The following is a 12,126-nucleotide window of genomic DNA, read 5'->3' as shown; positions in this document are numbered from 1 at the left end:
TAGCTTACTGTTTCRCTTCCTACACTGGACAAAAAGAAAGGGTTTTTCAAAGCTTAAAGGACTGCCAAASTGACCTTAAAATCCCTCTACTCCAAGAGATACAGAACATAAAGACAGGCCCATTATATTAACACAAAYAATACAGAGTAATTTTTCACAAGAAAATACTAAAAGCTGCAAGGCATGCATCTMCTTTTTTATATTATTGAAGAAAGCCTGTCAAAAGGCAAAATTACAAGAGTAAATTGGTTTCTGGAAGAGGAAAGTATTTCTGCAAATAATTCTACAGTATATTAATGCTATACATGTTTTTAATGCTTCATTTCTGCATAAAGTAAATGCATATGTCTCATGTTATTACAAGGTAGCCAGATCCCAACTATATAAAGAATTAATAAATTATAAAACAGAAGTAAATAGCTGATTGCTTGTGAAAGAACTAACATTAATTATTGACATAAAGGCCTGAGAGGTGTCAGATTCTTCTGCAATGTAATTAAAAGTTCTCCAAAGAGCTACTCCAGCATCTTCATTTCCATCAATTTCTTCTTTTGTACTTAAAATGAAAACAATTCCAATCCTATAAASAAACAAAAAGAGATCATACATTTTAACACAATATCTGCTTCACACACGTTCTAAAACAAACATAGAATAGTAAAATGTTTGCATTCACGTGATCTGCCCAGCATGTAAAGATGAAAACCCTGTAGCTGGGTGGTGTTTCAACARTTGTGTGTGGTGATACTGAGAATACTATCCATGCATCCTTCTTCAGCTCCTCTATAGAATGCTCAGGTTACCAACYATGTACTAACTTTGAAAATGCCTTTTAAAGCTCACAATAAATAAGATTTCTGTGAGTTGATAGGGTTTACTCACAGTACTTTCCTTACCTGCATGAAGGTTTTGATTCTCTAAATTCCTACCATCATCTCCTAATGGCTCGAGTCTTTGCTTTAGTGTGTGCATTGTCTGTCTTATTTTTCCTGAAAAGGATATCTTGAGTAGATGCATGAAGACATGCTTGGGTCCTGATGTCCCATCATCAGTGCCATTTCTCTTAGCCCTTCTCCTTCCTTTTTAATCTACTGTGGCTTCCTCATCCTCACATTGCCATTCATTTTCCATTTACACCAGTTTTAAAGACATCTACGGCTAATCCCTAAATTTCCACTACTGAAAGAAAACCCAAAGAAATGTGAGGCTTGRGAGGTAAAAAGGCCTATTGGAGGTGGTGTTTCGGTACTGATATAATGAAAAAAGCCTGGACTAAAAAGGCCATACTATCTTTCTGATCCCTTCCAACCCAAACCTTTCTGTGAAAACACACAGATAACTGCAATCTGTCCTACGTTATGTTTTTGTAATGAAATTATTAAAAAAATTGAGAAAAAGAAACAAAAAAAAATCAGAACTAGTAAAATTATAAAGGAAAATGAAGCACCTGCAATTTATTTAGGACACAAGAAGTCATTTCATAGGAAGATTTAAAATACTTAACATGGAATTCATCTTGAACTTTGGATATCYTTATTTTATAAACTGTGGAAATAAGCAGGCATTTCTGAGACTAAYTAATTTTTTCTTAAAAGCTGTTATSTTAGATCAACCAGATTGGTCCTCAGAATTGTCCCTCTCTCCAATGATGACTAGTTCAGACTCAAGCAACTCACTCATAGAAATTCATAACTCGATGAGGATTACCTCACTTTGATCTTTAAGTATCTATATCARAACAAAATTAGATAAAGCAACCACAATTGAAAGAAGTGAATTMAAAAAAAATCCCTCAAAGCATGTTTTACTTACAGAATATTTTGACTAGAATGCAACTTCACAAGGGCACCCAGTGGGACTATTTGGCAAGATAAATTCTTATCAGACTTTTGCAGTTCATTGTACACACACTCAGATATGTTATCCTTTGCAATCTATTTGCTTAAGAACACTTAATACCTGAGTAAGCTTGACACAAGTGGGTAACCAGTGTGCCTTATAAGAGTGTTTTTGCATTGGACTTAATATGAATTCACATCTTCATCTTGTAGAATAGAARACTCAGAAGAAAAAAGGAAAGAAACCTTATTTAAAGATTTTTCATCAAGACTTTCAGTTTTCCTTACCTAAGTGGTACATCATGATGATAGAATAATTCTGCCAGCTTCATATAATCACCAGTATCTTCTTGGACGGGATCAAGAAAAAGTACCTAGAGAAGAGAAAATATCAGGCATCCAATATTTATTCTTGATGTCTGTTTTTATTTTTTCTTCAGACATAAAATCTAAGACAAGAACATTAATTTCARAAGGAGCTGTATGCCCCAGCTGTTTTCAATTTTTTAGAGCATTCATCGTAAGAAAACATTAGGAGTRCAAATGAAAAATAACATCAGAATTAATGAATTTGGACCAAATGGCAAAAGCAGGATTTAACCATTTACTGAACTTCAAACCAAGTGATCCTGCTTTTCACCTCTGAAAGACTTTGTTTTTGTGAATAAACTCTGTATTGATTAAAAAAATACATAATGCTGATTTTTCTGTTACTTCTTTTAACAATATCTCTTCTGTTGTGAAAACAAAAAAAAAAAAATAAACAGAATATTTTGGCTAAACTTAAAGTAAAAAAAATGGAGCTCTGGGAAAGAATTCTTCCTTCCTSTCTCACATATCTTTGTAGTCACACTTAGACTTAGTGTAGATTGGAGTATCACATCAGATCTTTCAGGTGCATAGAATCTAAAACTGGGATGTGTCTGTACACTCTAATGTCCTTATGTATATTTGATTGTGACATCTGTACCTCATTTACGCAACTTTGCAAGGCAAAATGCTTACAATTTATATTTGCTAGAGTAGCTGGAATGAAGCAGAATAACTTAAAAAAATTTAAACACCCCCCTTCAGGTTAGAGTTAAATGGTGTGTTGTAGATTCCTATAATACAGCTCTCATATTTAACTTTGAATACATTATGCAATCTACTCCATATTACACACATCTTATGCTTCATTATAAATATACAGTTTTTAATCACCGATTACTTTTATTTTCATTGTCTTTTTATAAACAAACTTTGCATCACTTCAAGCAACTACATCAAAGACAAAGGCATCAAGTGCACCCCCAGCAGCTTTGCAGAGGACACCAAGCTGAGTGGTGCAGTTGACASAGCTGAAGGACAGGAAGCCATCCAGAGGGACSTGGGGACAGGCTCCCCCTGGGTCCATGGGAACCTCATGAGGTTCAACAAGGCCAAGTGCAAAGTGCTGCATCTGGGCTGGGGCAACTCCCAGTTTATCAATACAGGCTGAGGGATGAAGATACTGAGAGCAGCCGTGCTGAGAAGGACTTGGGGTTGCYGGTGGATGAGAAGCTGGACTTGAGCTGGCATTGTGCACACACACACCCAGAAAGCCAAATACGTCCTGGGCTGCATCCAAAGCAGTGTGGCCAGCAGGGTGAGGGAGGGGATTCTGTTCCTGTGCTATGCTGAGACCCCACCTGGAGCGCTGCATCCAGTTCTGGGGTCCTCAGCACAGGAAAGACAGGGACCYCGAGTGGGTCCAAAGGAGGACCACAAAAACAGAGGGCTGGAGCACCTCCCATGAGTGAGACTCTCCCATGATTGGGAGACTTACAAGAAGGAGAGAGTGTTTTTACCAGTAGTAGTGGCAACTGTAGTGACAGGACAAGAGGCAACACTTTTAAACTAAAAGAGGGCAGATTTAGAYTGAATATGAAGAAATAAGGGTGGTGAGACATTAAAGGTGTCAAAGGGGAACAGGCTGCTCAGAGAAGCTGTGGATGGACCACCATCTAAATTGTTAAAGGACAGGTTGGACGAAGTTTTGGTCCCTAGTCATTGCAGGAGAGCTGGACTAGACAACTTTTAATGGTCCTCTACAACCCAAACCATGCTATGATTCTATGGTTCATACAATTACCTTTTTAAATTTTAATTTAAATCAGCAATAGCTGCTTCCTTAGCTTACTAAGTTTCTAAGCTTACAGAATGATATGCACAGAGGAAAAATTRGGCTAGAAGACATTCATAATTAGTGCTTTATAACTTAAATATTTTGTACCTCAGTTCACCATTTCTAAACCATAGACAACTATCACTACCTTCCCTCATTCTTTCATAGTAGTGAATTACTTAACATAGCATGGAAAGGAACATAAAAACTCTTGAAAAAACTCATCTGCAAATCAAACTAATAACCACATATGACTCACTAGATAAAGCAATATTCATYACTGTTAGCAGATCCACACAGAAAACCTATCTTAACAATAAATTCAGTATGGATTTTTTTTAATCAACTGTCTGTATATTTATATATATATACTATGCAAAAAACAAAATTCTTCAAACTTACCAAATTATATAAATTCCGTCTAATCTCCTGTAAAAATCCAGGAAAGGTGGGTTTTAGCAGTTCTTGATAGCTTGTAGGCCATGTGCTATAGCTGTGATCTTGTTCTATATTATTAATCCACTAAAACAAAAAAGGCAGCAATTTAGAAAACACATATTGAACGCTGATAAAAATATGTGGGCATAATAGTATCATAAAATGTCTCCCTTATTTGTGTTAAATAATAACAGAAAATACAGTCTAAATTTTATCTGTTTTTATCTTCAGTACACAATAAAACTAATACTGAATGAAAAGGAAAAAGGACCATTTGTACTGTGTATAAGGATATGAATAAAACCATCTTTTGTCAAGTGTGGAAATCACTTTCACAATGCAAGCATTATAACAATGTATCACACAGATGTGTGAAACACAGCATAACCATTCAACAGTTATTTATCTGCAATCTGCAGCAACAGCACTATAGATAGATCAAAACAGCTAATTATCATGTGGCTGATTTGTTCTTCTGGTACTTTCTGTGCAAGCCTTGGCAAACAGAAGAGTTTGGCTTTTTGAGGTGAAAAAAAAAAAATTAGCGACTTTTCTCCTGGCATATAAACTCTGTAATGGAACCAGCATAAATTTTGAAGAAGGGTAAAAAGCACAATCACTGGAAAATTAGAAATAAAATATTTTAGTGGTCCACAATTCACTTACCATACTTGTAAAGTRCTCTTAGAATTTTGCATAATGTGAAGATATTATGCAGTATTATGTAGCTACATTAATTGCTGTAAATGACAAATTCTATATTTGGAGTGTGCAAGCACTCTTAGATATATTTTCTTTTCTTTTAAACACCCTATATCTYAAAACTTTAATAAGGTATAAACTAGAGAAAATTACTCCTAAAATACATTGAAGGGATATTACCCTCAAAAATATTTTAAATTGCTAATTGATATATGGCCTTATGCCTAGTATTTCAATTGCAGAACAAAAAAAAGATAAACTGTCTCATAGAGAGAATTATCAAAGATAAAATTTTTAACAAATGTTTAGTAACTTACTATTATTGAAGAGTGACGAATATCTAACGCATAATGATTATCTGTAGGATGTACATGCAACCTTGTAAATTTACTCAGGAACTCTCCTTTGATGCCAAGTTCATGAAGGCCATGCATCACTTTTCCTTCCAGTTTAAGAGTCTCTAAGATACTGTTTCAGGAAGATAAAATACACAATGTCTACACAGAACTCTTGTCATGACATAAAMATTATTTTTAAAACTAGAAACAATCTTCATGTTAACAGCCTCAGAAGTGTTTTTCTCTTTACATTCTCCCACAGCCTAATGTTTAAAACAACATCAGTTAACACTGCAAGTATACATCTCCAATTTATTTCAAAACAGAATTACAACAGATTATCCAATTCTTCTGTTCATTCAGATCTATTTTATATGAAGCAATTCTATCCATCTTTAGTAAGAAGTGGCAGGACAGCAGAGTGAAAGRTTTCTTGCTGCACTGTCCTGGCTGAGGCAGAAATCCAAGCTGGTATAACCCAAGAAGCAGCTTTGCAAGAGTGTAGAGAAGTGAGCAGCAAGTGATGGAGACACAGACAAGCTCTGAGTCTGAATCATGGCAGCACTAAGAAAATGGCACGGAGGAAACACACAGCCACACCCCAAAACTTCCCAGAAGACTCTGGAACACCTGCTGCAATCTGAAAGCTCAAATTTGAGAATGAAAAAACCCTGAAGTACTCTACAGTAGAACACAGCTGGCAAGATTTTGACTGCCTTCACTTCTGTATTTTCCTAACCTTTAAGTAACAAGGATATGAAAGTATTAACTTACTTTTTTATAAAGTGCTTTTCACACCTTTTTACAAACTCACATTAGATTCCTTCCATTTCYAAATTAATTTTACATGGTGAATCATAAAATTATAACCAAATTAGAAAACACATTTCAAGAAAAAAGGCTGTTCTCAACTACTTACACAATGTCCATACTCAATGCAAAACCACTGTAAATYAGTATTCCTCCTACTGGAACACTTCCTTGCCCTCAAAATGTATCAGATGAGATTAGGACCATTAACACAACTCTCCAGTATTATTAGTAATTCTGTAACCTTCAAACAAAATGTACCATCTTACCTAAAAGGATCATGAAAATCCAGGTCAATAGGAAGGCCATTTAGAAATAAACGTGCTTCTCCAGGTTGAATTCCAAGTGTCTCATGAAAATGCTAAAAAGTAAAAAATATTGCTTCCTTATTTAGGTATATGTCTACACTAACACATATAAACAAAAGACACATAAAATCTCTTCCACACAATTTCTTCTTTTATCTGAGTGTTGAAATGACACTGACCACATACAAGCGCTATTTAATTCAGATGCACACATACAAATGAGAATGGTTGGTAATTCCACCCATGACATCCTACAGTGTCCCTACCTCTACAAGGCAGAGAAAAGGACATAGTGTCTGCCAGTACAGCTTGTTTTTGAAACAAATATTTCTATATATCCATTCAGCAAAKGGAGATCTTATATACATCCCTCAGACCTCCACTTGAAAGCAGCTTTCTCAATATCTTAACATCTCTCAATTCTGAAAAACAGAATTGTTTCAAGGAATTAGGAAAAGAAGTCAGCAAACCTACAATCTCACCTAACAAAGGGACYATGGAAAAAACACAGATGAGAAAGGCATAGCATATTTTGCTTGGCAAAGAAGAAAAAAGATCCAAAATAAACAAATACAAGATGAAAGAAGTATTTAGTATTTAAAATATATTTTCTCATTTTCCTTCAGGGTTGTCTGTGGTGCAACACCATTCAGACTGTGGTAACTGTAGCAAGAAAAGTGACAGAAACAAGAGCAGTGGTGGATTCAACCTTGTGCCAGGAGGAGCAGTCAGATTTATGGATCTGCTTTACTTCCTGACAGAAAAATGGAAAGCACAAAAATATGCAAAAAAAAAAAAAGCAAACTGAGAAAGATGTATTTTTTTTTTTCCAATTTAGCTCCCACTTGCTAAACAAAGTAAGTATGAACAAAAACCACAGTTTAACAAAGTATGGTCACAGCAAGCAACTCAGGCTGAGTAYATCACTCCTCTTATAAACCTGTCACTGGATAAATGAGAACAAAAAAGAGAAAACATTGAAAAGGCTATTATTTTTTAAAGCAGTGTGGTTACTTTACACAGTTAAATGTAAGTAGGAAATGTGAATAGCAAAAGAACTGAGCTGGATTGCAGAATGGTTAAGGTTGGAAGGGATCACGGTGRGTCGTCCGGTCCAATCCCCCTCCCCAGACAAGGTCATCCCAAAGCACATTGCAGAAGATTGAGTCCAGAATTGTACTCTTGAATATCTCCAGCGAGGGAGACTCCAAAACCTCTCTGGGCAGTCTGTTCCACTGCTCAGTCACTTGCACAGTAAAGAAGCCCTTCCTCATGTTCAGGTGGAACATCTCCATCCATCAGTTTCTCCCCATTGTTTCTTGTCCTACTCCTCAGCATGATGGAGAAGAGCCCAGCTCCATCTTCTTGACACCCTTCCTTCAGATACTTATAGACATTGATAGATCAGAGGTGAGATTCKTAATACAATCTTCAAGCTAGACATTTGATTTTTTAGAAGTGCATTCACATTGCCATAAAAACACTGATGGAAGGAGTATTTGGGCATCCAACACTAGAATTTAAGGCTGATAATATTAATGTAGTATTTTCTTGCTAAACTGTCATCAAATTATTGCACTGCAAGTTGTGAGTTCTGTTTAATGAGATTTTATTTTTTCTTTCATCTATAGCAGTACTTTRTCTATTTCTTGGTTAGGTATCAACTCATTACACCTAAATCATCACATGTCTTTCAACTTTTAATAACTTTATTTCCTCCTATTGCATTTCCTATTCAACTTTCATTATCTTGAGAGGGAATCATCCAGTTACACACAGCATGGGATCATATCTCTCCTGCTGCTAGATGGATGTACTGCAGTTCAAGAATGCACATGACAATTTATTGTACTCAAGCAGCAGTGTTCAGGAAGTTTCCTTACTTTTATTCAACAGATTTTATCTTCTAGCTGTCTAAAGGCCTTCAGACTACAGGAAGGATGTGACCTTACATGAAATTAAAACAGGTGGATAAGTGCACAAAATCCTCTTAAAGTTAAGTTAGCTAATACATTAATGGAATCACAGGAGTGATTCAGCTGACCAACCACACAGATATCCATCGTAATTTGCTGCAGAGAAGGTATCCTGGACTGGAATATACAGGTGAGGCAGAAAGGGATGGATGTCCCAATGGACGCATCTGACAGACCTGCACACCTATTTCAGATGGCTTCTAGCATCTCAAATGCCATCAGAAATTCCAGTTTAGGCAACTCAAGTGTGCCCCATTAAAAAAAAACAAAAAACAAAACAACTAAACAACAAAACACTGAGTAAGCTAAATTGTTAATATACATTAACCACACTTTCATTGCCATAACCATTTACAGATAAACTCATGTGCCTAAGTGTATACTGCTTCACTGCAATACAAATTTTAAGCCACTTCTCCCATTCCTTATATTTAGCAACTTAGTCAGTTTAATTCCTGATAGACCTTGACCTTTTTCTTTGCATTTTGTGGTGGAGGAGTAGTTTTTGATTAAGCAGTTAGTTTCGATTTTTGTGTTAACAAAGCTGCAATTAAGGAAAGTCATTGTAAAGACTTCATCAAGAAACAGGAGAAGTCCTGATAACAACAGTCATACTCTGGAGGAACTACGATCATCTGGGGTTTGTTTTGCTTTATCCTGACTATAATCCTAGCAGCAAAGAGTTACAGGAAAAAAGCGCATCTTGGCCGTTTACAGAAAGCAATGAAGTRCAGACACTGATTTCCTCCCTTTCAGAACAAACTACAGGATTTCTCACTATTGCAAGAAACAAAGAGGACCTCATAATGTTGAGCCCACTCAAAGATTTCTGTGAAAACCCGAGGATTTAACTTGTACCCTGCACACAAGAAAGCAGAACAGCTCAAGAAAGTGAACTGGTGAAATACYTGAAATGTCCTCTCAATAAATCAGCCCTGCACTCAATCACCTATGGACAAAGGAGGGCTACACAATTGTCTGCATAACCATTCACAAAAAATTAACACTCGAGCCTCCCACTACATGGGCAGGATTAAAAAATATTTATGTGGTATTTTTGCTACAACAAAGACTACAAGCTCTTTATGAGAAGGCWGCACCAGTGCAAGAGAGACATTGCTCACTTTCACTGTTTTGTAAAGTGAAAGGAACTGGAAAAGGTATTGCCCAGAGATAACAGTCTTGGCAAGACRAGAGGAAAACACCTAAATGGATACAATGCAAAATGACACATGGAAATGTTGCAAAAGTACAGGAGTGATCTAAGTAAGGTATAAATCCCTTTCACTACAGTGGTTGGTCAGTCTTAACACCATATGAAAATACATGTTCTGAAGATCAAGACTAAGGACAGTGCTATGGATGTCATTGTACATGATCAGTCCTACAAGCACAGTGTGTAACATTTAACTGCAACACTCAACTAGAAAGCAAAAATGCAAACTGATCACAGACAGACACCATGAATTCAAAAAATATGTGGCATCTCAGGATAAATCTCAGATCACTCAAAATCACAGGAACAAGGATTCCTCATGTGGTACAAGGAACAAAAAATGCAGTGTATCAAGATGAAAACAAAAACACCATCTAAACCAGATGATGCTCAAAACACCTTGCAGAATATTTGCATGTGTGATTCTGACAGTGTGGAAAGCTCAAAGTTGACATGACCATAATAGAAGCAACAGGCCTAGACTCAACACCAAAGCTATAGAAAAGGCAACTGATACCTATTTTGCTTTCCCAGCACACAATTTGTGACTCAACCCAACACTCCATGAAAATTGCTTGGCCTTGCCTAATTCTGTAAAACCAAAAGAGAGAATAGAAGTCGTTTCACAAATAGCAGACAAGTGAAATACTTGAATTGAATATTTGAATGCTACCTGTCTCAAATTTTTAGAACAACTAGCTCTTTTTCTCTGACAAAAAACACAGAAGTTGCTACACTAAAGATGTAATTCAAATGTCCACTYGAAGAAACAAAAACAAACCTTCTGATTTTCTTCTATTTCATGTTGCATTTTCTTGTCTATGGGCACTCTTGTCAGTGATCTGTTAAAATAAAATATTTGTATCATTCAACCACGGTATGTTTTTAAAAAGCATAATTTAATGTGAAATTAATGTTTAAATTAAACATCCAATGCACTTTTACTGAAGAATGCTGTAATTAAGTCTTAAAGAATAACGCAGTATCATAAATACTGCATTTTCAAAATAAGTATTGTTCTGTTTTACTCTATTAAACCCAGGTTTCAAATTTAGGCTAGGTTTTGGTGAAGTAATATCAACACACTTTTTACCACTCTCAGTCTTTCCTCATGGTTTGTTTGGCTTTTTCTGAATGTACATTGTAAACAAGTAAGTTGTTTGATCATCAAAATAATTACCTGAATACATGCTGTATTTGTATACTTCAAGTTAATATTACTATCCCTGTAATACTCAACATTACACCATGGAGAGCCAAGGATTTTTCTAGACAAAGGCAAGGAAAACACACAAAGAATGCCCACTTTAAAATTAGCTGAAACTTGAAAAACAGATTTGCAGATTGAGACTCTTGAAAATGTTAAGCATTCACAGATAAACAAAATTTTAGTTTCCTTAGTCATTCCACCTTTTGAAGATAATACATTGATTTGTCCTTTTTACCTTTCATGAATATTCTGGAATCTATTTTATCTTCCACTGCCACAGTGTATTGTACATGAAGTTCATAATTATCAGACTTATCAAACAGTACTTCCAGAGGCAAATTAATCTCTCCATGACTTAAAAAAAACCTAAACCATATTAACCTAAATGTGACTGTTCTGATAAATGTGAAATTAAATATCCTAGTTGCATATATGAGTAKTTTTTCAAAACAGGACTGTACATGTTTTAGCAAATTTGTATGGGGCTTCAAGAAAAATTGGAGTCATCTTAAACCTGAGAGTTAACTACGCAAACTGAGAATGATCCTGCTAAGCCAGTTTAAAAACCTTTGGATAAAAGTGCATTTAATAATTTATATCCTCACCTTCCCCCCCAAATTAACTGATTTAGAATAGATCTTGCTGCTATTCTCCACATTTCTCACAATATGCCAGAAATAAGACATAGAATCATTTTACTTTAAATTATTCAAGCTTTCCAGGTGACCAAAAAGACTGTTAGAAGCAAACAGTATGATTTCCAAACTTGGTTTTAGAGTCCTGAAGCAAAAAATAATTTCAAAAATACTAAAAAACCACTGAAATTTATCATGCTGAACTCAATACATTTAGTAGGACCTGTAACTCTCAGAAGCAGTGATTCATTCTGCACACAGTTGATTAAAAAATGCACAGATAAAAAGGACAACCTATGTATTTCCAAATGGCTCCTACTGTGAGACATTAGACAGAAAAATAAAACATAAAAGTGAAAATAATAGAAAGACAGAAAGGAAAGTCCAAACTCRTCCAATATTAGCAAGGAAGTAAAATACCCATCAACAAAGGTAAGCTTTACTGATACTTGTTCTAGTAATAGAAAAGCAATTCAAGGAATCATTAAATAGCTCCTTGTTCATGCATG

General features: G+C 35.5%; 1 protein-coding gene across 2 annotated transcripts in view; it reads right to left on the bottom strand.

Annotated features, from left to right (window-relative positions):
* Positions 1-12,126, bottom strand: part of UGGT2 (UDP-glucose glycoprotein glucosyltransferase 2) — a 76,927-nt gene that overhangs the window by 38,245 nt on the left and 26,556 nt on the right. For both annotated transcript variants that reach the window (XM_057366215.1, XM_057366214.1), the window contains exons 10-15: positions 10,554-10,614; positions 6,542-6,633; positions 5,442-5,592; positions 4,387-4,506; positions 2,127-2,212; positions 445-580 (exon numbers count right to left, since the gene is read on the bottom strand). In XM_057366215.1, coding sequence (XP_057222198.1) covers positions 445-580; positions 2,127-2,212; positions 4,387-4,506; positions 5,442-5,592; positions 6,542-6,633; positions 10,554-10,614 — 646 coding nt within the window. The remainder of the gene's footprint in view (positions 1-444; positions 581-2,126; positions 2,213-4,386; positions 4,507-5,441; positions 5,593-6,541; positions 6,634-10,553; positions 10,615-12,126) is intronic.

This window comes from Malurus melanocephalus, unplaced genomic scaffold (assembly GCF_030028575.1).
Source record: "Malurus melanocephalus ecotype Western Australia unplaced genomic scaffold, MMel_1.1 scaffold_61, whole genome shotgun sequence".
Lineage (NCBI taxonomy): Eukaryota > Metazoa > Chordata > Aves > Passeriformes > Maluridae > Malurus > Malurus melanocephalus.
Note: the sequence above shows the minus strand (reverse complement) of the source record. Positions and strands in the feature narration are given on the sequence as shown.